The following is a 27805-nucleotide window of genomic DNA, read 5'->3' as shown; positions in this document are numbered from 1 at the left end:
CATTTGGGAAAAGAGATTAGAACCTTAGTTTTTTTATTTGTGTAGTTTTTTTTTTTTAAAGTTTCGTCATGTTAAGTGAAATGAGTCAGAAAGAGAGGGATAGACATAGAAAGATTGCATTCATCTGGGGAACATAAAGTAACAAAATAGGAGACTAATACCCAAGAGTGGCCAGGATTAGTACCAGGAGGTTTGCTCCATGGCTTGGAAGCCAGCCACAAATGCTAGGGGAAAAGGGAGCTCAGATAGAGAAGGGAGCACCAAATAAATGTTGTTGAGAGGATCCTCCCAGGATGGGAGAAGCATGCTGAAAGTAGACTATAGACCAAACATGATTACCACTCATTGCCTCTTTTGCAAACAACACCCAAAAGAGAGAGAACAAAAGGGAAAGCCCTGCCACAGAGTCAGGGTGGGATAGGGGGTATGGGGGGTGGGAGGGATACTGGGATCCGTGGTGGTGGGAAATGGGCACTGGTGGCGGGATGGGTATTTGATCATTGTATAATTGAAACCCAAGCACAAAAATGTGTAAGTCTGCAACTGTACCTCATGGTGTCTCACTAATAAAAAATTTTTTAAAAAGTTTCGGAGCTCTAAGAAAAGAAAGAGAATATAGTAAATCCTGCTTTTTATTTTAAAGTATAATATTATATAATTCTTATTTTCAGCTGGGAAGCCCTTAACAAGTAAAGAAGAAATCAAAAGTATTCCCTGGGCCTCATGGACATGTGTGAAAGGCCCTGAAGTGAGTGGAATTTGGCCAAAATACACTGATGTCATAGACATCAACTCAGTGGATGCGAATTACAACAGCTCAGTGTTGGTATCTGGAGATGATTTTGGATTGGTTAAACTGTTTAAATTTCCTTGTCTCAAGAAAGGTATGATCAAAAGACATGTTTGCTTGAATAAAGATTCAATCTAGGATTAACACTTATTCTGACTATTTCATATTAATCAGTTTAATCATTTTTGTTATTTAAATGGAAAGTAGTTGTGATTTTTTTCTAACATTTTGAAATATGTGGTTTTATAAAATTAAGTCAGAATTTGTTGTTGTGTTTTGGGGGCCACACCTGGATGTGCTCAGAGGCTATTCCTAACTTGAATCTTGAGAGTTATTCCTGGCAGTGCATCGGGCATTGTATAGGCCTGGGCTTCACACATGCTAGGGAAGTCCTCTACCACTGAGCTACATCCCCAGTGCTTAAGTCAGAATTTATTAACAAAAATTTTTTTTTTTGTATCTTGAATGAAATCTTATTTTTTAAAATTTTATTGAATCACCATGAGATAGTTACAGGCTTTCATGTTTAGGTTACAATCACACAATGATCAAACACCCATCCCTCCACCAGTGCACACTCCCCACCACCAGTATCCATGGTATACCCCCCTCCCTTTCACACCTTCCCCCTGCCTCCATGGCAGACATGATTCCCCATAATCTCTCTCTTCTTTAGGGCATTATGGTTTGCAATACAGACCCTGAGAGGTTATCATGTTTGGTCCTTTATCTACTTTCTGCACACATCTCCCATCCTGATCGATTCCTCCAGCCATCTTTTTCTTAGTGATCCCTTCTCTATTCCAGCTGCCTTCTCCCCTTTCCTCATGAGGCAGGCTTCAGCTATGGAGCAATCTACCTATCCTGTGTATCTACTATCCTTAAGTGTCAGTCTCATGTTATGTTGTTTGATACTCCACAAATGAGTGCAGTCCTTCTATGTCTGTCCCTCTCTTTCTGACTCATTTCACTTAGCATGATACTCTTCATGTCTATCCATTTATTAGCAATGTTTATGACTTCATCTTTCCTGACAGCTGCATAGTATTCCGTTGTATAGATGTACCAAGTTTCTTTAACCAGTCATCTGTTTGAGGGCACTTGGGCTGTTTCCAGATTTTGGCTATTGTGAACAGTGCTGCAGTAAACATATAGGTACAGATGTCATTTCTTCTGTGCTTTTTTTGTATCCTCAGGATATATTCCTAGAAGTGGTATTGTGAGGTCACATGGAAGCTTCTAGTTTTTGAAGGACTGTCCATATTGTTTTCCAGAAATTAACATAATTCTTGTGCACTATTTTGGGATTTATAGCTTGATATTTCACATTTTAAATTCTTTTATATTTATGCAAATAAATATAATTTAAATTAAACATATTACATTAAAATATTGCAGTTGAAATGTGTTTGAGAATTATAGCTAAAATCTCCTACACATGGAAAAGCAAATCCTTTTAGACATTTAAAATAAAACCAGAAAATGATTTTTCTGGTGATAACTCAGGTTATGGACCCCTTGTTTTACCACTAATTTTGCAGACCAGCCTTTTATTACTGGTAAAATATTGAGAGAGGAGTTTGCTTCATAATAACTTTCTGCAATTTCCGTTTTCTTATGTTTTTATTGTTAAAATGATGTTGCTTTTTTTAATTGTTAAAATGATGTTGCTTTCAGCCTTTGTGAGATATGACTGAATTAACCATGTAATGGACTAGTCTTTTCTTTAGGGTAAGGCAGAGCCCATGTAGAGGCTTTTCTGAGACTCCTTAAATGAGCCCTGATAATCTGAGCACAGCAAGGTAATCGGTAGATAGGGACCTGCTGCAGCCTAAAAAGCCTTTCCACTTGAATGAGTTTTCGATTAAGCAAGGAAAGGGATGGAAAAATGTAATCAGAATGTCATTTTCAGCTAATTGGCAGTTTTAAGACAGTGGAAATAGTGGTACAAAATTGAACATAAAATTCGTAGTAAATCCACCATCATTCACACTTGACAAAATAGCCATCAATTTAAAATGCTTTAGAAACAAAATTGCCTTCATATGTGTCAAATTCAATCTCTCTTTCTCCTTCTCTCTCCTTCTCTGTCTCTGTCTCTGTCTCTGTCTGTCTCTCTTCTTCTCTCTCTCCCCGTGTATGTGTATGTGGGGTGGGGAGGTGGGTGTGTCTTTTGAGTAGTAGGGCATACCCTGTAAACTGAGTAATATACTTGCAGTAGGCAAGTTAAACAACCAGGACGTATTTGAGACTTCCAAAGAAACATCAGTGGGGTCTCAAGTGCGAAGACCTGGCAATAAAGTTAAGCCAATGAGAGTTGGTATCTCCTATATGTCACCAAGCCTTCATTCTCTGAAAAGTAGCAGTGATACTGTAGATCTTGAATTCAAATAGGAAGATAAGAGACAGTGATAATGCAGCCAATGTGAGACACTTAAATGTCAAACAACCATGAAGATGATGGCACAGGAGTCATCTCAGTGAATGCCGATGGGTGGAAAAGACCAGTAAATTTATGAGTAACAAAAAAAAAAAACACAGCAGTTTTCCCAAATAAATCATGTTTTCATAGCAAATTGACATGTTCTACTTTTTATGACTCAAGTGTATAAATCTTTGAATTTGAATCCTATTCTTTCATCGTTTTGCTACTAAAATACTGGCAAGGAAGTTTATTAATAAGTGTCTGTGATGTGAATGATAGCAGGTGGTAGACCTCAACTCCCTGTAGCCCAGGTACTGGTGAAAAATGTTTCCTGCATTTCTAGAACCTGAAAACAGCCAAGAATGAGCAGATGCTTATAACTATGAGAGTGTCTGGAGACTGAGCAAATATTACAGTTTTCCTTATGATTAAATAAAACTCAAAATCAAGTTAATTGACACAATTATGATTGCATGTGTGAAGTATTCATGGTAATCAGACCTTTGCACTGATGAAAATGACTGTAATTGGTATTATTTTATATAACCAAACCTGTCCTCTCCTCATTTTATTTTGGCAGTTTTCTAATGTTACAAAATTAGGGTAATGCTGCCCTCATGTAGACTGCAGGTTTGACTATCTTGCCACCAATGACATGAAAAGAATCCAAGCCTTTTATTATTGACATTTACCATGTCTTAACGATCTAGCCACCCACTCCTGCTCCAAGGAGAGACTCTTAACTGGGTATCTACACATTTCTCACATGTTCTCCCATCCTGTTGCCCTTCAAAAACATGCATGCCTTTAACCACCACCTTCCACGATGAGCATTTTGATTCTTAGAAGATCTCAGCTGCAGAAACCCTGGTCCTTGGAATGTGTAGAGGATCTTGATGCATACAGGGACAGCAAGGCCAATGGGCTAGAGCATGGTGAATGAGAGGAGATTTATGTACCATGAAGCTGGAGAGAGCAGCAGGGCCATGCCACAGAGGGCTTTGTAGCCATTGTTAGAAATCTGCGTCTTATTCCTAGTATGATGAGAAACTCCTGGGTGTTTCAAATGGAGGAGTGTCTTGGTCAATTTAAGTTTTGATTAATTTTTTAATTTCTCAAATTTTAATTTTTAGATTGTAAAAACTGCTAACAAAATCAGTAGAAATAAATTTGCATAGCAGTGTTACTCAACTTTTTCATTATTACATAAAAATCTTATAGTGATCACCATTGAGAACAAATTCAATGATGGGCCAAGGAAACAGCTTATGTGGTAGAGCACACGTCTGTCGTGTGAGGCCAGGGTTTTCATCCCTGACACCACATGACACCCTCTTAGACTCTGTTGGGTACAGTCCTGGTCACCCTTAAGTGCCAGTAGCCTGAGCAACACTCCACCAGGCTGAACCTCAAAACCTTCAGGTACCACAAAACCTGAAGTTACCACCTGTACCGCCCAGATGAGCATTGACAAGAGTGGCCCAGGGACACCCCACCCAGTACTGCTCCAGCAGCTCCCATTGAGAAGGAATGTTAATGACTTTTTTCCTAACTGCTTGTTTCATTTTTCCTAAAAGTAAAATTTAAGTTTCTTCTTAATTGAATCACCTTGAGATAGATACACAGTTAAAAATTTTTCATGGTTGAGTTTAAGTCATACAATGTTTTAGCACTCGTGCCTTCACTAGCATACATTTCCCTGCCACCCCACAGCCTGCCTCTATGGCAGACATTCTCTTTATTTTCCCCCTCTTTTTTCCGTTTAGGCACTGCGGTTCGCAATTCTGTTACTGAAAGGTTATAGTGCATATCACTTTACCTCCTTTCAGCACTCAGCTCTTGTCCAGATTGATCATTTCCAACTATCATTGTCACAGTGGTCGCTTTTCTGTCCTACCTGCACCCTGTCCCACCTACTGTGTGGCAAGTTCCTACCATGGACCAGTCTTCCAGGCACTCCTTTCTGTTGTCTTTGGATACCATTTTGATATCGTTTAGAATGGATGAGGGAAAGAAAGATTTTAGATTCATTGTAAAAGTCTAGGTGAGAGATGATGTGGCTTGGAGAAAAGTGTTAGGAAAAGACCTGAAGATTGGTTGGTTGAGATTGGGAAATAGTGTCAGGATAGGGATGAAAGTTTTGTTTTATTTATTTCTCTCTGTGATATATAAAATGATTCCAAGTTTTGGTAGCTGTTGGTACTATTTATAAACATAGGAAAATCCTAAATGGAGAGTGTGTGTAATACACTGTAGATTGGAGTCTTTGAACTAAATGTCTACCTTCTGGCTCATATCTCCCTGTTCCTCCCACAGACCAGTCACAGTAAGCACAAATATGTTCTGTTTACATAAGTAAATCACTCCAAAGAGATAGGTTAAAATATCTTGGGAAGGTATAAAGGTCAAGGAAGAGAATAATAGTTCAGTAAGAAATATGGGAAGAATATACTTTGCTCCTCAATTATTGAATTTTCATCAGCCAGTTTTGCTAACTTATTTGGAATCTGTTATTAAATTACCAAATGCATATAGGAACTCTTTAGAATAGGCAGATTGCTTTGAGATCAAAGCCTGCCTTTCCCGCTTATGACCACATTCATTTTTTCTTTTTCCTTCTCAGTTTTTGGATCACACCCAGTGGTGGTCTCCTTTATATTCCTGGTAAACAGAGTAAACAGGTACAGAGTAAATAGTAAATCAGAACCTGGTTTACTCCTAAATTCTACATTCAGGGATCAGTCCTGGCAGACTCGGGGGACCATATGGGGTGCCAGAGATTGAACCTGGGTTAGCCATTTTCAAGGCAAGTGTCCACTCTACTATCACTCCAGCCCCTCACCCATAGTATTTGGAGTACTAGATCTTCCTGTGATAAAATGGATCCTATTATTTCCACAAGTGTCTTTATGCTGCCATGTATTGATCATACTCTAGAGACATTATTGCAAGGTTCTACCAATTTTAGTACAAACAAGTTTTTCTGCTTCATTCACTCCCCGTGGATGGCATTTACTAAGTAAAGCAACCCATTTAAGAGTAAACACTATTTATTTTCCTAACTCCTCATCTGCAAGTCCCCAAACAACAATCTTCCCCCACAGAATTATTTTTTCCCTCATTGCACAGGGCTACCTGTTTTATCTTGCATTTAAATAAAAAAAGATACTCATTCCTTATCATTTATTTTCATAATCAGTGAAACAGTAGGTGGTGTTTGTAATAGGTTCAAATTAGCCAATGGGCTTAACTTTTAAGACCAAGTTTTAGCTTAACCCGTTCTATAATAGCAAATACTTTGGGGAACATTTGCTTCTATATTCAGAAACTATTTTCTAATAATTTGAATAATATTGCACTATTATTATTATTATTGTCTCCTCTTCAAATTGTCTTTTCAGGAGCAAAATTTAGAAAGTATGTGGGCCACTCGGCACATGTCACAAATGTTCGCTGGTCCCACGACTTCCAGTGGGTCTTAAGCACAGGTGGAGCTGACCACTCGGTTTTCCAGTGGAGATTCATTCCAGAAGGTGTCAGCAATGGTCTGCTGGAGACTGCACCCCAGGGTAAAACAAACAAAAAATGTTCAACATTAATTTTAATACAGTATTTCAGAGAATGTTCTAGCAGCACTTCCAGAGGTAGATATAAGGCAATTTTAAAAAATGCATTCCTGTAATTTTAAAAGAAAAACCTTTGAGACCAATGTGATTTCTTTAAAAGAAGTTTATTTCTGCCCAAGGCAAATTGAAGGTTTAAGATTTATGTGAAAAGTCTGTAGCACTGTTCTCCTGTTGTTCATCAATTTGCTCTAGCGGGCACAAGTAACATCTCCATTGTGAGACTTGTTGTTACTGTTTTTTGGCATATCGAATATGCCACGGGAGCTTGCCAGGCTCTGCCAAGAAGGCAGGATACTCTCGGTAGCTTGCTGGGTTCTCCAGAGGAATCAAACCCCAGTTCGGCCACAAGGTGCAAGGCAAATGCCCTACCCGCTGTGCTATCGCTCCAGCCCATGTGAAAAATCAAGTTAATTAATTTGAAGATGTGAAAAATATATGTCAGCCTCCTTAGGATGATTGTAGACAGTGGTTCTGCTCAATTCATCTGCCAGATGATCGTATAACCTCAGGTATAGCTTTTGCCTCCAAACTGTGGCTCCAAAGAGTGGTTCTCATTTAGTACGAGTGTGTTCCAGTTCAGTGGACCTGTCTCTTTATTTCCTGTGATGTCAGCAGAAATAAGTAATGGCAGGCTGTGTGGGAATATCTGTTATTGGGGAAAGGTCTATGGTGGTTTGCCCATGGCAAGTGCTGACACCCGGGAGGCACAAAGAGAATCTTTACTGAACTAAATGGTTGGATTACCTTTTCACCCAGCTTTCTGAAAACAACCTCTTTACTTCAGCCTCTTCAAAGCAGCATTGAAGACCCAATTATCTGTCATCTAACAGAAGTAGAAATGAGTTGTTTTCTGGGAAGGGAAGTTGTCTTTGGTTGTGCTCCTACTAGGGGTGGGGTTTATATTGAACTAAAGATAAAGAGGGAAGGAAAGAAAGGAACAATAGAAAAGATGCATGACTTAGTTGTTTTTACTAACTTTGCTAATTTAAAAGAAAGAATATGCTTTAAAGTTGATTATTTTATCTTATTTATTCTGGGTTTTGATCATACCTGGCTGTCTGTGCTCAGTGCTTACTCCTGATTCTGCACTCAGAGATTCTTTCTGGCAAGGCTGGGGCACCATATGGGTTGCCAGGGATTGAATCCAGGTTGGCTGTGTGTAAGGCAAATGTTTGACTATTTTGCACCTCAGAACTTTTTATTTCTCATGGTTTTTGTCTCTGCAGACGGTGGTACTGATTCCTACAGTGAAGAATCTGACTCAGACTTATCAGATGTGCCAGAGCTTGACTCTGATATTGAACAAGAAACTCAAATAAATTATGATCGCCAGGTTGGTAAACAGGGAGCACTGTAAATGCTGCCTCATAACTTCAAATCATGATCTTATTGGAGTTGTACATTGTAACTTGTAATATATGTAAAAATGGCTGGTATTCAAGAATAAGGAAAATTGTCTGTTATTTACATACGTTAGAAAAATATAGAACATTTACTCAGTCATATTATAACTTTTTAAAGTGGAAGATAGTAGCAAATTATTAAAACTAATTTCATGACAGTTGAGATTTCCCACCTACCTGGAATCCAAAACTTAAAATTTATTTTTGCAGGAAAATATGTGACTATATGCTAAGGGATTTTTTATTTTCTTAATATATTTTAAAAATATGTGTTTTCTTTAAAGAATGGGGAGCCTCAAGAGCGATGGTAATTTGCAAAGTTGTTTCTAGTTTCTCCTCTTTTTAACTTTCAGAGGTCATTATCTACTTTAATAAAGTAAAACCCCAAATACAATGTGCATTATCTCTCCAGTGAGAAATCATCTCTAGAATGAAAGTTGGCCAATTACAACCAAATTGAATTTCATCTTTTGTAAAGTAGACTTTTTATTTCACACCAAACTATTAAAAAGAGTAATCTTTCTGAGGTATCTGGGCACACAATACCTTTTAATGATGATAGCTCTAGGGATTCTCATTTCACAAAGGCCATGTGAGTCAGATCCCAGACATGAACATGAAGTGAATAAGACTTTAGATATCCAACACAGCAACTGTGACTGTTAGTGTTGTGTGTGGCGACACTTAAGCCAATGGCAGCTGCCGTCTATCAAATGTTTCTATGGGACCAGATCCAATTCTTTTTTTTTTATGTAGGAGTACTGCTATTTATTCAGCCACTGATTAGGCTGATTGAATTGCACATGAACCCCACCTTACTTTTTTTTTCATAATTTTATTTATTGAATCAGCGTGAGAGCAGTTACAAAGCTTTCGGGTCTAAGTCTCGGTCATACAATGAAACACTCGTACCTTCACCAGTGCCCATTCTCCACCCCCAACAACCCCAGTATACCCTCGTCCCACACCTTCCCCCTACCTGTGGGGCAGATGATTTCCACATTACTCTCTCTCTACTTTGATTACATTCAATATTTTGACACCACACCCACCATTATTATTTGGGATTTTACCCCAACACTCAGATCTGCCGAAAAGACAACAGTAGACAATTTGTTTTCTATTGCTGGTTATGAATAACATGATGTCACATGGCTGCAGTAGAGGCCGCGTGATATTGAAATTCCAAAATTTTAACAATTAAATCTAGAGGGATTTCTGCCCAAACCTGCTGGGTGCCAAGATTTGTTCTAGAGTCTCTGGGATCGTGGCTGTTATGCAGCTTGATCAGGAGCCAGAGAGGCCATTTGTGGGTAGCGACTTGGGGTCTTGTTGGGACGGGGAAGAAAGTGCTGGCTCTATCCCCAATCCTTGAGGCCCCACGTGTCTCATCACTGAGGGCTGAAACCTGACTGTCCAGTGGCCTCTGGAGGATGGCGGCCACTGGGCCTCCAGGGGGAACAGGCCAAGGCACGAAACCTATTCCCACCTTGGGGTGGCCCAGAGCCAGTAACCTACTGCAGAGTCCAGATGCATTTCTGCCAAAAGCCACTGAGTTCCAAGATTTGTTTCTGGGTCTCTGGGATCATGTCCATTGAGTGGCTTGATCAGGAGCCAAAGAGACCATTCACTGGGGGCGGCTCAGGGTCTTGTTGGGATGGGGATGAAAGGGCTGTCTCCATCTCCATCCCATGAGGCACTGAGTGTCTCATTACTGCAGGTCAAAATCTGACTATTCAATGGTCTCTGGAAGATGGCGGCCACCAAGCAGCCTAAAGGGAGCACATAGAGGGACAGCACCCTCCCCCCCACCCCCCCGGGGTGGCCCGGTGACAGTAACCTACTGCAGGAACAGGACTCATTTCTGCCAAAAGCTGCTGGGTTCCAAGATTTGTTTCTGAGTCTCTGGGATCATGGCCGTTAAGCAGTTCAATCAGGAACCAGAGAGGCCATGCCTCCAATTATATAGCTGAGCCAGAGGTGGTTTGTGTGTGTGTCTCCCACATACTTAACTTTTGACCATTTACTTTCTTGGTAAACTTTGCCCCAAGTTTTTGGGGTCTGGCCAAAGGCACAGCAGCAACTTTGGGGTATCTGGAAGTCTGAAGGTGCCATCAGGCTACTGATGCACTCACCTCACAGGTACAAATTGACCTCTGGCAGCACCATATCCCCTAGATCCAATTCTTTATGTATACAAAATTCACCACCCCCCCATTTAACTGGAGGGGTTAAGTCACTTGCCAAATCCACATTGTCTGTAGCTTTAGATTGAGGTTGTGAATCTGGTTTTCTCTCCATGGTGTACATTCTTTGTGCTGTTCGCTTAGCCTCTATGTATGCACTGAATTTCAGATGATGTTTTTTCTTAGCCAGTATTAATCACTCTCTAGTTTAATGTTTAATCAATTAGTACAAAGCAACCTAATTTATGGTTTAGGTCAATTGTAACTAACTCAGCTTGACTGCATTGATACAATGTATTAAATGCAATAAAACAACTAAAGATTGATTTCAAAGGAAACTATTAATTGGAAATATCAAAAATATTAAATAATACTACCGTGATATAAAGGGAAAAATGAAATATAAGAAAAATAAACACAAAATTTGGGAAAAATGAAAGCATCCTTTGGTCAGATACTCTAATAAAATGCTAGTAAGAGAATAGGAAGGCATGACTCTTGAACTCTGTACTTAAAATTACATGTTCTAAACATTTACTTTTCAGGCATTTAGCCCTTATTGACTTACACTCACAATACTCTTGAATTATTCTTTATCATAGATTTTAATTGTGTTCTGCAGATGGGAATTTGAGATCTACGGAGACAAGACTTATTTGAATAAGTAGTTGAAATGCCCACACTATAATTCAGTGCTCTACTTAGTTGAGTTGATAAAAAATCATGAATTCAGATAAATATTTAGCTTTTAATAAAAGTTATTATGATACTGTGATTTACCAAGTTATTCATAATACAATTGTTTCCTGCATTCAATGTTCCTACTCCAGCCCCACCACCAGTATGACCTTCTCTTCACCAGTTTCCCCACTTTCCAACCCAATCTTCTTCAGCTTTTAATAGCTTAGTTTAAAGAAGTTGTAATATACAAAATAGTGATAAGATATCTTTTGGTTTCCTTTAAGGTTTTTTTGGTTAAATCCTAAACAGGGACTTAGTTATAAAAACCTGTCATAGTACTTTTTGCAATATTTTTGATCAAATGAAAACTTCCTTTTATGAAAATCACTTATCAGTTGTATTTCATTTTCAATGTATTGGATTTATGTTTCCTGGTTTTAAGACATAAATATTTTATAGTCAAAAGATTAATAATTTTTTTTCCCCTTTATTTTATTTTATTTTTTTTAAAGTTGTAGATTTACAATTTTTTGTGCTTTGGTTTCAATTATACAATGATCAGATACCCATCCCTCCACCAGTGCCCATTTTCCACCACCATGGATAATATCCCTCCCACCCCCATCCCCCCATCCCCCCGTCTCTGTGGCAGGGCAATCCCCTGTGTTCTCTCTCTCCTTTTGGGTGTTGTGGTCTGCAAAAGAGGCATTGAGTGGCAAACATGTTCAGTCCATAGTCTACTTTCGACATGCATCTCCCCTCCTGGGAGGATCCTCCAAACATCCTTTATTTGGTGCTCCCTTCTCTGTCTGAATAGCCCTTTCCTCTAGGATACCCGGCTGGCCTCTAAGTTATGGAGTAATCCTCCTGGTGCTGATCTCAGCTATTCTTGGGTATTAATCTCATACTTTGTTACTTTATATCCCCCAGATGAATGCAATCTTTCTATGTCTATCCCTCTCTTTCTGACTCATTTCGCTTAGCATGATACTTTCCATATTGTACCACTTGTATGTAAATTTCATGACTTCATCTTTTCTAAGAGCTACATAGTACTCCATTGTGTAGATGTACCAAAGTTTCTTTAACCAGTCATCTGTTCTTGGGCATTCAGGTTTCTTCCAGTTTCTGGCTATTGTAAAGAGGGCTGCAATGAACAAACAAGTGCAGATGTCACTAAAAGATTAATAATTTTTATGTATATTTAAATCAAATTGTAGTTGTTCTCTGAGCCAGCAACACAATGGAACAAGAGCGTTCCTTAATATATCAATCACTGTCAAGGTGCATGAGAATATGAAAAGAAAGTACTTCCAAGAATGATTGCCATGATTCATGAGGTTCATATTTTTTAAAAAACACAATCATTAAGAAATTTCTTGACTTAGAAGAAATGTAACAATGTTTTAAATATTTTATTAATGGCTTCATATTTGTTATCAGAAGATTAATATATTTTCTGAAATCAATTATGTAAAAATCAGTAGCAAATTAAGGAAAATTATTTTAAATACCATTGACTTAAGGTAGTTAATATTAGTTTTGTTCATTAGAACAAAGTAAATATGATCTAATGTTCTCAATTTTGTCTTAGTTTTGTTTTTTAAAAAATCAACTCTTAGTTTCATTATTTAAAAATTCTTTTGTATAGGCATAATAGTTTACAATAATGTCAAAATCATTTTACAGTTGCAGCCATACTATATCAATTCCTCTGTTTTTCTGTGTTTTAAAATTATTTCTGCGCTAAACTGTATTGTTGGGGTTTTTTTCCCTTTTATTTTTTCTTTCTTGTTGACCATGTTTTATTGGATCACTGAGCAGTTTACAAGTTTATTGCATGTATTGTTGGTTTTTTTAAATTAATTTTGAACTTAATCTGTTCTTTTTTTCTAGTTTCTTGTGGTATAATGTTAGGTAGATTTTTGAAATATTTCTTTTAAATCTTAATTTATATGTGTTTAGCAAAAAAACATTCTTTCCTCATAAGAATGCTTTTGATGTATTTCCTAAGTTTGGGTATGCTATGTTTTTATTTTCATTGAAAATATTTTTAATTTCTTTCTTGACTTCATGTGGGAGCCATTGACTTTTCAAAAGTACAGTGCTTTTTAATCTTCAGATATCGGTGGAGTTTTCCAGCTTTCTTTCATTATGCCATAATGGTCAGAAAAGATGCTCTGCATAATTTTTCTTTTCTTGCATTTTTTGATACTTGCTTTGTGGCCCAACATGCTTTCTACTGGAAAAGTTTCTGTGTGCACTTCAGAAGAATGTGTATTTAGCTGTTATTTGCTTCTGCTTATGGCTGCGTGGTCATTTGACTTATAGAGTTGTTCAAAGCTGCCACTTTGTTGATTCTCTGGATGATCTATCCTTTATCACGAATTAGGATTTTACAGTCCCCAACTGTTTTAATATTGATTTTTTCCCTCTTTTTGTTATTTAGGTACTCTTATGTAACATGCAAAAACATTTACAATTGTAATAGTGTAATGTTAGATCTTAATGTATTTGAACACCTAAACTGAATGTTTATGTCATGCTTCAAGGTTTACAAAGAAGATCTACCTCAGCTAAAGCAACAAAGTAAAGAGAAAAACCATGCAGTGCCCTTCCTCAAACGAGAAAAGGCTCCTGAGGACAGCTTGAAACTCCAGTTCATCCACGGGTGGGTGATGTCACAGAGATGTTGTCTTGCTGAGGAGGCCACTCCCTCAGTGCAGCCTGCTTCAGTCCGATTCTTCTTTCCACTTTGCATTTACCTGTGGTTAATATTTTAGTCATGATTTATGGTCCAGTTTTCTCAGTGGGGTTCTGTGGCTGTCATAATAGATGAATCTAGAGTTTTCATATTCCATGATTCATGTATCACTACAGCTCATTGATGTTTCACCTCTTTCTCTATAGTTTCTACTTCCTTTATTCCTGGCTTACTGCTCTGTTTTGCTGCCATCTAGTTTAGTGTTTTCTTCAAACACTTTTTGCTCACATATATGACTGAAATAATTTTGGATTTTTAAAATCATGTACAGTTCTATTTAAGTTAACATCTTATCTTTCCAACATAAATTTAGGTTCTTGTGAAAATTATAATGTCTAGCATTTTATTAAATGGAACCAAGAGAACTTAGGGGCCATAGAGATTTTATTCTTTGAAATATCAGTTTAAAAAGAAGTTTTAGAACGAATGCTTCTACAATGGAAATCTTGATATTATTCATATTTCTTCTTGAACTCACATTGTTATACTACTGTTTACTTTTTCTATATTATTTTGTTGTAACTATTAAATTTCCTAATGGACTTTTACCCTATTCATGGTCTTTGAAGATAAAATAGTCATACTTTCTTCAAGAAAAAACAATGTGTGCAGATTCAGTTTAAGTGTAATTCCCTGTATGGATCTGGAGAGATAGTTAAGGCACTTGCCTTGCACACAGCTGAACCGGATTTAATTTCTGGCACCCCTTATGATCCCCTGAGCCCTGCCAGGAGTGATCCTTGAGCACAGAGTCATCCTGAAAAGATTTGGGTGTGGCTAAATAAAGTTAAGTCTCTATAGCTACAGTATTTTACTTTGTGCTGTATAGTGTAATATCCACTTATTATCCAACCACTTGCAATATGGATAGTCTGAGTCAGAGATGTGCTGTATGTTAAAATGTACACCAGCTTTTGAACATTTAGCAGGAAAAACAGAAAGTCAGATTATGTAATATTTCAGTAATATTGAGTTAAATGTCCTTAAAATAAATGTTCTTTTTTTGGTGGGGGGATCGCATCTGGTGGTACCTAGGGTTTACTCCTGGTTCTGTCTTCAGGGATTACTCCTGGTAGTGCTCAGAATATAGTATGTTGTGCTGAGGATTGAATCAGGGTTAGCCATATGCAAGCCAAGAACCTTAAGCCTACTGTATTATCTCTCTGGCCCTTGTTTTTATTTTTGCTAGTTATAACTGAGAAATCTTGCTCACAAGAGTAGTTTTTTTTTAACGAGAGTGATGTTATTTAATCCTTCAAACTTCTCTTAAAGTATGTAGAGAGATACTACAGAGATTAGTGTGCTTGCCCTGGTTATGACTGACCCCAATTTTAGCCCGGCATCACATGGTCCCTTAAATAAGGTTCAACCCCCTCCACCTTACAAATAAGAATGAATTCCTTTGAGTTATGGATCAAAAGTGTATCTTATGGTATTTCTCTTTCACATACAAATGTAGTTTAGGGGCCAAGAGATAATACAGTGGGTAAGGTGCTTGCTTTGCATGCAATTGGCCCAGATTTTGTCCCTGGTAACCCATATGGTACCCCACGTCCCACCAAGAGTGGTCCTAGAGTACAAAGCCAGTTGTAAGCCCTAAGAACCACTAGGTGTGGCCCCCAAACAAAGAAAAAGTAATTTAATGACATACCGGCTAACAATTCAATAAAAAAGCATTCTAATTTTGTAAAATGCAAATTATTTTAAGCCAAGTAACTTCCAGTGCATTGAGTTGTTCACTTTCTACATCAACACTTGTATTTTGAAAGGTCCTTTTGTTTTGAGAACCCTGAAGATTCGGCTTTCAGGATAATTCATCATACTAAGTCTTTGGAAAGACTAAAGAGATGACTTGCTATAGTGGGAGGAAGTTGGTTATGAAAGGGAAGGTGGGAAAAGAAAGTCTCTACCTCATCACTAGAGTGTTTTCAGATGGATCTGTTCTAAAAAATAACAAAGAGTCGCTGAGGACTAGAAATGGTCATTTACATTTTTATATACATTTTCCTCAGTACTCATTGCCTCAAATTCATCACATGCCCTCAAAGTTCCTCCTGCCATCATTTTAAGAATACTGTCTGGGTAGTAATACAGAAATAAGCAATTCTACTTATGTATCACATCAGCAACTCCAGACAGTCCCTACCCATTTCATTCTTTGTTTATTCAACTACTGTGTGTTTCTTGGGACTGTGCTTCAGTTATAGAGGCTATGACTGTAGAAACAATCTGTTCTACACACAAACTGGAGAAGTAGTCTACCACATTGCTGCAGTTGCTGTTGTGTACAATAGACAGCAACACTCCCAGAGGCTGTACCTGGGACACGATGATGACATTCTCAGCTTGACCATCCATCCAGTGAAGGACTACGTGGCTACTGGGCAGGTATATCTCTCTCTCTCTCTCTCTCTCATCTAAGATGGGGGCTTACCCAAAGAGAGAGGAGATTTAATTTTTTTCTTTTCTTTATTTTATTTTTTTTATTAGTGAAACACCATGAGGTACAGTTATAGACTTACAAATTGTTGTGCTTGGGTTTCAGTTATACAATGATCAAGTACCCATCCCTCCACCAGCGCCCATGTTCCACCACCATGGGTCCCAGCATCCCTCCCACCCCCCAACCCTCCCATCCCACCCTGCCTCTGTGGCAGGGCATTCCCCCTTGTTCTCGAAGAGATTTAATTTTGAACCAAAACTATTTATTAGAAATTAAAGAAAGTTTTGGTAGAAATAATTGTGAGGCAGGAAGCTGAAGATTTAGTGACTACTGGATCATTTCATGTAAGAGAATCAAACAATATACTTTAGTACTGTTCTTACCTCAGTGTGATAAGGTCTATGAATAGGACTATCTAGACCTAAATATTATCTTAATATTTTTTCCTCATCCCTATATTTCCATTATTTAGTATATCTTGATTATTCAATAAGAATTTATTGAATGAGCCATCTTTTAATATTAGCACAATATTTTGATATATAATCATTTTGTGATATTTAAAGTCATGTGGATATTTACTAATTTATTATTTTTATTTTAACCTGAAAATAATTCCAAATTTTATTAAACTATTTGGAATCCCTAAACTTTGGGTTGACTATGTAGATGAAAAGCTGTTTAGAACAAAGCTTTTTAGAAAAAGCTGTTTATTCAGCCTCTTAGGTTCATAGTGCCTGAGTTTCCTGATCTGGAAAACAGTGAGTCATAGGATTTGTGCATCTTCCTCAGTGTGTAGTTTTAAAATTTCTGAACTGTATTTGACTCTAAAAATATCATTTTTTATAATTAATCAGTAGTAATTATACACATTCTGTTGTCTAAGGTTGGAAGAGATGCTTCTATCCATGTGTGGGACACTCAAACTCTAAAATGTTTGTCATTGTTGAAAGGACAACACCAGAGAGGAGTGTGTGCTCTTGATTTCTCAGGTAAGCCCATTTTTTTCTAGAGCCCTTGATAGATACACACTGACTTTGGCATTTTGATTTAGTTTTTTTTTTAATGAATCACTATGAGATGCAGTTACAGACTTACAAACTTTCATGATTATGTTTCACTCATACAATGATCAAGCACCCATCCCTCCACCAGTGCCCATTCTCCGTCACCAATGTTCCCAGTATCCCTCCTGCCACCCCCACTTTTTCCCATCCCCTTGCCTCTGTGGCAGGCACATTGCCTCTTACTCTCTCTCTCCTTTTGGGTATTATGGTTTGCAATACAGATGCTGAGAGGCCATCATGTTTGGCCCATAGTCTATTTTCAGCATGCATCTACCATCCCGAGCGAGCCCCCCAACCATCATTTACTTAGTGGTCCCTTCTCTATCGCAGCTGTCCTTTCCCCCAGCACATGAGACCAGCTTCCAAGCCATGGAGCAATCCTCCTGGCCCTTATCCCTACTATCCTTAGGTGTTAGTCTCCAGTTATGTTACTTTATATTCCACAAATGAGTGCAGTCATTCTATGCCTCTCCCTCTTTTTCTGGCTCATTTCACTTAGCATGATACTCTCCATGTCCATCCACTTATATGCAAATTTCATGGTATCATCTTTTCTAACAGCTGCATAGTGTTCCATTGTGTAGGTGTACCAAAGTTTCTTTAACCAGTCATCTGTTATCGGGTGCTTGGGTGTTTTACATATTCTGGCAGTTTTAAATGGTGCTGCAATAAACATACAAGTGCAGATGCCATTTCTACTGTACTTTTTTGCATCTCTGGGATATATTCCCAAAAGTGGTATTGCTAGGAGTTCAATTTCTAGTTTTTTGAGAAATGCCCATATTGTTTTCCAAAAAGGCTGGACCAGTCGGCATTCCTACCAGCAGTGAAGGAGAGTCCCTTTCTCCCCACATCCAAACCAACGCCAGTGCTTTTGTTCTTAGTTTTCGAAAAAAAAATATAAATACATATACTTGTTCTTAGTTTTTTAAAAAGTATATAAAAATCTCTGTATCACTGTATCACTGTCATCCTGTTGTTCATCAATTTACTTGAGCGGGTGCCAGTAACTTCGCCATTCATCCTAGCCCTGAGATTTTTAGCAGCCTCTCCTTATTCGTCTTTCCCAAAGGTATTAGAGGCTCTTTCAGGGTCAGGGGAATGAGATCCATTATTGTTACTGTTTTTGGCATATCAAATATGCCACGGGTAGCTTGCCAGGTTCTGCCATATAAATATATATACTGCTATATATATATATATACATATATATGTATTTCTGTTTAGCTGAACTGCGTTTAAGGAGAGATAAGCCCTTTATATCAGCTTTAAATTTTAGACTGGAAAATTGATACTGTGAATACCTCCTCAATAACAAAAATATGACCTTTATATTACATATTATTTCCTCATCTTCCTTATTTCCTCTCTCCCAAGTCATTACCTAGAGCTCACACTGTGTTCTGCATTTGCCTGAGTGATCTGAAACCCATAGCAGCTGTTACTGTTGAAAGACTTGGTTGCAAATGTCTGGCAGTGACTCAGAACATCAATTCTGTCTCTCCAAATAAGTGGGAGCATGTCACTTGCAATTTAAAATATAAAGAACCGCAGGGAGGTCTGCAGATTTTCTACAAAGAGCCGCTTTGTGACACTGTTATTTCGGAAATAAATTTCATATAAAAAAACCCAGAAGTGATCTTTCATCATAATTTATAATTTGAACACAGTACTAAAAAAAGAACTGATGGATGTTGTTTTCATTGGGGCAAGGACCGTTTGACTGAGAATCTATCTAGAAATTTTTAATGAACATAATTATAGAAATTAGATCAATAGGGGAAAAATCAGGCTTTGCTATGGATAACTGATTATATAATTTCCTTTGTCTAAATTCCATTCAGATGTGCCATGTGCTATTAAGTGTACTTTCACTCCTCAAATTCTCTGACTCCCACTTTCTCTGTTGTTCCTCTCATTATTCCCCTGGTTCAGGCTCCCATTTTCTCTCATTCATGCTATGTAATGCTGGTCTCTGATTCTGTCTCGAATTCCTCCACTCCATCCTGTCCACTTCTGAGCCTTCTGGAAGCATTTACATTGCCACCCTGTGAACTTCCCTTGGTTGACTGACTCAGGGTTTACTCTCTTGGTTGAAATTCGTGGACTTTCTCAGGGTAGCCTCCCCTTCCTTTGCAGCATTTATACCAACAAACCCATTCATGCTCTTTTACATCTATCTACATAACCTAGGTGCACTTCTGTCAGTCTGTGGCCTGTGTTCCTTCACTCATATACTGTTCCTGTGCATCTCTTCAAGTTCATCAAGCTAAAAGTCCTTTCTTTATCCATTAGCCCATTATTATTGCTCTTATAGCTCCTCTAAGTCCCTGTAATATAGCTGTTATTTATGTCAGCACTGTTGATCTTCATATACAGTTAACGTTTTAGCTGCTAAGCCCATGTTTCTGGTTCCCACTGCTTCTCCAAAAAGATGATGGATGAATGGACAAAGGTTGTTTTGCTTAACATTCTTTGCTCTTTGTCTGATTTTTGTTATGACTACTAGAATCTCAAACTATAACCAAGTTTTTATTTCCAGACAAATAAGGTAAAGGTAAGGTAAAGGCCCTCCCGTTGATCGTCGATTTGCTCGAGTGGGCCCAGTAACGTCTCCACTGGAGACTTTGTTGTTACTGTGTCTGGCATATCGAATACTCTCGGCAGCTTGCCGGGCTCTCCGAGAGGGGCGGAGGAATCGAACTCGGGTCGGCCATGTTGGCCGCGTGTAAGGCGAACGCCCTACCCACTGTGCTATCGCTCCAGCCCAAATAACACAGACAAATAACACAGTTCATTTGGGTCTTTTTCTTGTATGGGCTGGAGAGATCGCACAGGGGGTTGGGCGCTTGTCATGTATGTGGCCAACCTGGATTGGACCCCCAGCACCCCATATGGTCCCAAGTGGTCAGGAATAAGCCCTGAGCACTGTCAGATGTGGCCCCAAACACAAAACAAAGTAGGTATACATGTCCTTGATAAATTGGTAAAATCTGAAAGGAAACCAGAATTTGACTTCAAATATAATTCTGTTCCAAAGATGTAAATAAAAGTTTTTCATAATTCTGCTCCTTAGAGGTCAGAGGGACGTCTTCCAAAAATTAATTTTTCTAGAATATGTATAATATGAAAATTATGCTAACATGCTTCTGTTTCAGAGTGATAAGAAAGTCATTAGAGATTGAAACTTAAAAATAAAGCCTAAATTGTGCTAGATTATAGAAAATCTAATATTTTCATGTTTTGGGAAACATAGAAGCTTAATTCTAGCAAACAATTCATAACCATATAAGAAATTGTATAGGAGAGGCCAGAGCAATGGTACATTGTGTAAGGCATTTGCCTTGCACATGGCCAAACTGGATTTGATCTTCAGCATCCCAGATGGTCCCCTGAGCTCTGTCAGGAACGGTACCTGACCACAGAGAAGGAGAAAGCCCAGAGCATCACCAATTGTGGACCAAAAACCAAAGAAAATAAAGAAATTTCATCAGGGTAGGAACTATACTTGTTTAGAGTGCTTGCATATGTCCTACCTGGATTTAATCCTCACCACCACATATGGTTCCTGCTGGGAGTGATCCCTGAGCAACACTGGGTGTGGCATAAAACTAAAAGGAAAATAAAGTTTAAAGTTCATATATGGACTGTATGTAAAGGAAAAAATAGAACTAAAATACCATGTAATGATTTCAACTGATAATATTCTAGGTATTTAGCATATGAACAGAATTACAGGAAATTTAGAATGATATAAGTAAAATGTAAGTAAAATTTAATAACCATTTGATCCTTTTTCTGTATTACAGTTTAATTTTCTTAATAAATTGAGAAAGGGTAACAGACTAACTCATATTCTTAATTGACTTTAAGGAGAAGGATTAGAAGATTGTTGACAAAAGATATTAATTCTGAGACTAGTAGCAGCAAGTCATCTGCTACCTGCATTTCTGAGAGCTCATGTCTTCTTTGTGCTTACTTGTTTTAAAGAAGAAAGATCTAGAAATGAAGTGAATTTAGAAATTTTTCTCTCATTGGGCAGTTTTTAAAAATCATTATTAGGCCTGAGAAACTATATACCTTAGGAAATGTAGAGAAGTGATAGGGTCATTGCTTTTAGTTCTCATTTTGGGTAAATAAAATTCTAGATATAAAAAAATTGCGTGGAGGGAATTTTGTTTTAATAGTGCATTCTTGATTATACAGAGAACATTTACTCTGATAGCATATGTATTTGACAAGTGTGTTATTTATGGCTATGAAAAATTGTATTTTTGTCTCAACATTTAAGTAATATTAACGTGTAAATAGCAGAGAGGAAGCCAGTTTATAGTTTAGGAAAATATTAATATTAAGGACTATTCAGGAAGAATGCTCACTACTATCACCTCTGTGTTGACCTGCTAATAATGGTTACATGAAGACAACTGGTCTTTGTGGACCCTATGATATCTCTTAAAAATGTAGGCCAGGATTTCTTTGGTTTGATTTCTATTTAGAGCACTTTGTGTAATATCTGTCGTCCTAACCATTTGCACCACTCTACCAGTCAGAATGCAAAACCAGTGTTGGGCAGTGTGGCCTGGATACAAGTCCAGCCCTGGCAGGAGTTATACCAGGAGTTGTCCTCACTTTTACCTTCTCCTGCCTCTGCCCTCCATCAGGGTCTATGAGAACAGGAAGCATGAAAGTGTTGCATGGAACACTCAGCATGCTTGCTTATGGCCCCAGTTCCTCTGGCCAAAGCAAGTGCCTCCAGCTGCTCTCCACACCATTCTCCAATATAAGTGAGATGTTGGTATTGTGGTGCATAGAGGCTGCCACGTGGAACAGCCCCCTGTGAAGACATCCCTGTCCTAGAACAACCAGAATCACAATTTACCAGAAAGGTAGCTGGATTGCATTCTTTTTTGTAAATTAACAAAAAAGAGAGTAGATTCGGTCATAATCTCAATAGAGAAGATAATTTAGACTTTTCTGTTTAAATAGATATCAGCATAATTTATTACTGAACTGGTTTCTCCACCTGTGTGCCTCAATAACCCCCTATCTGTCTATCTCATATAAGTTCATTTGGGAAGTATTATATGGATGTCTTGACAATATGTCTGCCTTCTATTAGAGAAGGAAATTATCCTAGAAATTAAAAGCAGGCAAGTGATGTGAAAATTAGGTAATAAGTAACAATTAATTATAGGTACTTGGATTAATTTATTCATGCCACTGTTTATAAACAATCAAAGAAAAATAAGAAATTTCCATCAGTAAAATATTTTACAACATAATCCATGACTTTAAATTGTGCAAACAAGAAGAAATAAATTTATATCGTTTCACATAATTGAGCAACTCTTAAATTGGTGAATTATCACTGTCAAAGGAACATGGATTTTTTTGTGCTTGTAATAAGGAAAATGCTCCACACAAATAAGAAACCAGAATATACAAAGAAAATTTCATCCAAAATAAATATTTCCTACCTTACCTACCATTCTCCTATTTATAATAGACTTTCAAATATGGTTTTATACTGATCCCACAGGGGTACCTCCAAGACTTACTTGATTTCATTGTGCTCCATTATGAAAGTCCATGCATTTTTTATGAGCCCTCAATGGGGAGAGCAACTTGTAATTGTCTGAGTCAAAGTATTTCTCTTTATAATTTGCCCTTTACTGTTGACATTAAGTGTCTTTGGATTATTTTTGGACTATATCACAAAATATCCATAATTAATGCATACTGTGACTGGAAGGACTTGAAAGTACATTCCTATGTTCTAAGAATATTACTAATGTATATACATATACACACACATATATACGCACATGTGAGTGTATATATATGTATATACATACATACATATATAGATAGATATAGATAAAACTCCAGCAACTAGCAGGTCAAGCAGCAAGAAACAATGGATTTTCAAAACTAAGGTCAAGCCCTGCAGGGACAAATAAAAACTGGAAAAAAATCAGAAAATAGCCAATTATTTTCCTGACTGTGGAGTCTGCAGAAAAAGCCTGCTTGCACTTGCTGAATTAAAAAAAAGACACCATTCTAAAGAAGAGGTGTGATTGCTGAGGCCTTTCTACATTTGTGTTGTTTCTGCTATTGCTACTCATAGTCACAAAGCCCTACTCATAACTGTGAGGACAAGCTGAAGGGGAAATTACAGAAATTCTAGTAAAAAGAAGCCTAGAAATTGCCCCCAACAAGCAACTTTGTGAAACTCCTTTCCTGGTATGACAGTGAGTTTGGTGACTGCCACGGGTCTGTGTACCTGATGTCTGCATGATCTTCTAGGTGTAAGCAAACCTAGGACCACCAGCCCCAGCAAGAGCACCAGAGAAAAAGAAAGACCCTCAGCTGCTGGGGAGCCCTCCTTCACTATTCAAACACTGACAGTCTCCTATGGGCTCTGATCCCATCCCAGATCCCCTGAAGTGGAAGCACTTAGGGAGCCCTCTCTAGTCACTATCAATAAATAGATCTTTCAGTATCTCCAGTATCATCAAATAAAGTCCATCCATCATACCCCACAAAATAAGCCGGAAATAAATCCGTCCACAGGTCTTCTTCAAGAGACTTAAAAACTGTTGCAAAAATATCCTTTTAATGTGAATTCCCATACTTTAAGACATTAATACAGGGTAAATGTATTAAAAAAAAAGATAATACGGGTTTCAGGAGATACAGTGTATCTCTTGACTTGTATGCAGACAACCCTGGTTCAGTCTCCGCTCTCCCAAAATACAACATTGAGTATTTGTGCAATATTTTTAGAAGGAGTGATCATCACAACTAAAAATGGTACAGCTATAGTATATATAGCATTTCCTTTCACCCCTGTCATTCATAAGAACATTCCATCTTTTCTTCCTCGTACTCCTCAAGGTCATCAGTATTCAGCGAACACCAGTTCACTGTGAGGATCACAAAGGCAATGTGATGCATTATTATAGATCTTTAATGAGCTGGTAATGTAAAAGGAGAATAATTCAATAAAAATAGAATTGCCAAATGCATGCCAGTAGGAACATCCAGTACAATACCAAGTGAGAAAAGTAATGTTACTGGTATTATACAGGAAAACATTAGCTATCCGATCTTCTCTGAATTTATAGGAGCACACCTTCATGTGCTCAATTTGAAGGTTGGTAGCATTTAAATGTAAGGATATGTTCTTAGTGACTCAAAAGATAGAGTTGTTTAGGTTTTTTTTAATGGTTTCTTTGTTTTCTTGGGGACAGTGTATTCCGAGGCTCATGGGTCCTGCCTATGATTATCAATTAACCAGACCCCAGCAGTTCAATGTAAGGGCCAGAGGGTGTGATATACATCAGTGCTGAGCATATCCAGGCTAACCAGATGGTGCCCCATTAGGGTCTCCACGGTGGCACCCAGCAATGCTCAAGGAACCATTTGGTGCCAGGAAACAAACAGATGCTGGGTGTATGTTAGACATCTGCCTGGACCTCAATAGTATCTTATGGTCCTAAGTATTTGTTTTTTAGAGCCAAATTATTCTTTTCTCTTACCTTAATTCCTCTAGAAAGATACCTCTGTGTTTGATTATTGAGGAATATCTCTGGCAGTACTGAACATATTCATGGGTTGGACATTGATTAGTTTTTGGGTAGGGGTGCTAGATGTAGCAAATAATGGGGCCCAGTTATATTTGAATTTCATATATACCACAAATACTGTTTTTGTAAGCATATCTTGTGTTTTATATAAGTATATCTCATAAAATATAAATATAAAAATTCATGAGTATAAATATTACATGGAATAAACTTAAACTCAGAAATAATGTTTCTTCTCTGAAATTTAGTTTTGCTAGGCTTATTTTAAATAGTGTTTTTATTTCCAGTGTAACTATACATGCAACATATTCTATTTTTGGCCGTGTGTGTGTATGTGTGTGTCTTTGTATGTTGCTAGCAATTGTAGTCAGGGCCTCATACATGTACGCCATGCTTATATGCGTCTGTGAGCTGAGTTGCATCCTGAGCACAGATCATTTTTTTAAAAAAACTTTTATTGAATCACTGTGAGATAGTTACAAGCTTTCATGTTTGGGTTACAATCACACAATGATCAGTCACCCATCCCTCCAACAGTGCACATTCCACACCACCAATATCCCCGGTATACCCCCCCTTTTCCCACCCTCCCCTTGCCTTCATGGCAGACAATATTCCCAATACTCTCTACTTTGGGGCATTATGGTTTGCAATACAGACCCTGAGGGGTCATCATGTTTGGTCCTTTATCTACTTTCTGCACACATCTCCCATCCCGACTGATTCCTCCAGCCATCTTTTTATTAGTGATCCCTTCTCTATTCCAGCTGCCTTCTCCCCTTTGCTCATGAAGCAGGCTTCCAGCTATGGAGCAATCTACCTGTCCCATGGATCTACTATCCTTAGGTGTCAGCCTCATGTTATGTTGTTTGATACTCCACAAATGAGTGCAGTCCTTCTATGTCTGTCCCTCTGTTTCTGACTCATTTCGCTTAGTATGATACTCTCCATGTCTATTCATTTATAAGCAAAGTTCATGACTTCATCTTTCCTGACAGCTGCATAGTATTCCGTTGTGTAGATATACCAAAGTTTCTTTAACCAGTCATCTGCTCTAGGGCACTTGGGTTGTTTCCAGATTTGGGCTATTGTGAACAGTGCTGCAATGAACATATAGGTACAGATGTCATTTCTACTGTGCTTTTTTGCATCCTCGGGATATATTCCCTGAAGTGGTATTGCAGGGTCATATGGAAGCTCAATTTCTAGTTTTTGAAGGACTGTCCATATTATTTTCCAGAAAGGCTGGACTAGGGGCATTCCCACCAACAGTGAAAGACTGTCCGTTTTTACCCATGTCCACACCAGCACTGCCTGCTTTTGTTCTTTTGAATGTGTTCCAGTCTCTGTGGTGTGAGATGATATCTCATTGTTGTTTTGATTTACATCTCCCTGATGGCTAGCAATGTGGAGCATTTTTTAATGTGCCTTTTGACCATTTGTATATTTTTTTTGAGGAAACTTCTGTTCATTTCTTCTCCCCATTTTTTGATGAGGTTGGAGGTTTTTTTTTCTTGTACAGTTCCACTAGTGTCTTGTATATCCTGGATATTAATCCCTTATCATATGTGTCACTTAAAAATTTGATTTGATTTTAATAAATCATATGTGTATTGGGTAAATATTCTTTCCCATTCTGTGGGCTCTTTCTGTATTTTGGCCAGTTTCTTTTGAAGTGCAGAAGCTTCTTAGTTTGATGTAGTCCCATTTGTTTATGTTTGCTTCCACTTGCATGGTCAGTGCTGTTTCATCCTTAAAGATGCTTTTAGCTTCAATGTTGTGGAGAGTTCTGCCTACATTTTCTTCTATGTACCTTATGGATTCATGTCTGATATTGAGGTCTTTAATCCACTTTGATCTGACTTTTGTGCCTGGCATTAGACAGAGGTCAAGAGGTTGTTTTTTTTTTTTTTTTTTTTGCGGGTAGCTATCCAGTTTTCCTAGTACCACTTGTTGAAGAGGCTTTCCTTGTTCCACTTCACATTTCTTACTCCTTTGTCAAAGATTAAGTGGTCATGTATTTGGGGGTCTGTGAGCACACACCATTTTTATTAAGTTTATTAAGTTTCATTGCTTTTTAGCAGTGTACAAGTTTCATGCGTGAATCATTGAAAGTCAACATGTGCTTCTCCTTTATTCTGATTTATGTCCTATATACATTAAAAATATTTTCGGAATTAGCCTTAATGTCCAAATTGTAGCGGTAGGGCATTTGCTTTGCACGCAGCCAACATAGCTGACCCAAGTTCGATTCCTCCGCCCCTCTAGGAGAGCCCGGCAAGCCAGCGAGAGTATCTCGCCCACACGGCAGAGCCTGGCAAGCCACCCGTGATGTATTCGATATGCCAAACACAGTAACAACAAAATCTCCAATGGAGACGTTACTGGGCCCGCTTGAGCAAATCGATGAACAATGGGAGGGCCTTTACCTTTATCTTTACCTTTATTGAAAAAAATATTGTATTTTCTGGGTGATTCTCATTTTGTTTTTTTAAAGCACATTCAGGTAGGGAAAATCTGACTGTAGACATATGTATATCAAGTGTAGGCTTACAAATTTTGATGATAAACATTTATCCATATTTTCAAAATGTCCTACAAATATCCTACCTAAAAAAATCCTAGCTTTGGAAAGAATTTTTGAAGATAAATTTAGTTTCTTTAATGTTTTTATATTTGAGGGGGCACACCTGACAGTTCTCAGGGGTTACTCCTGGCTCTGCACTCAGGAATTACTCCAGTACTCAGGGGACCATACGGGGTGCCAGGGATTGAATCTTGGTTGGCTATGTGCAAGGCAAGCACTCTAACCACTGTACTATCACTTT

At 38.0% G+C, this 27805-nt stretch overlaps 1 protein-coding gene across 2 annotated transcripts in view; it reads left to right on the top strand.

Annotated features, from left to right (window-relative positions):
- Positions 1-27805, top strand: part of EML6 (EMAP like 6) — a 290220-nt gene that overhangs the window by 164343 nt on the left and 98072 nt on the right. For both annotated transcript variants that reach the window (XM_056124968.1, XM_056124960.1), the window contains exons 10-15: positions 672-884; positions 6617-6784; positions 8068-8174; positions 13664-13782; positions 16077-16263; positions 17205-17310. In XM_056124968.1, the coding sequence (XP_055980943.1) occupies positions 672-884; positions 6617-6784; positions 8068-8174; positions 13664-13782; positions 16077-16263; positions 17205-17310 (900 nt within the window). The remainder of the gene's footprint in view (positions 1-671; positions 885-6616; positions 6785-8067; positions 8175-13663; positions 13783-16076; positions 16264-17204; positions 17311-27805) is intronic.

Source organism: Sorex fumeus, unplaced genomic scaffold, assembly GCF_029834395.1.
Source record: "Sorex fumeus unplaced genomic scaffold, SorFum_2.1 ptg000006l, whole genome shotgun sequence".
Classification (NCBI taxonomy): domain Eukaryota; kingdom Metazoa; phylum Chordata; class Mammalia; order Eulipotyphla; family Soricidae; genus Sorex; species Sorex fumeus.
Note: the sequence above shows the minus strand (reverse complement) of the source record. Positions and strands in the feature narration are given on the sequence as shown.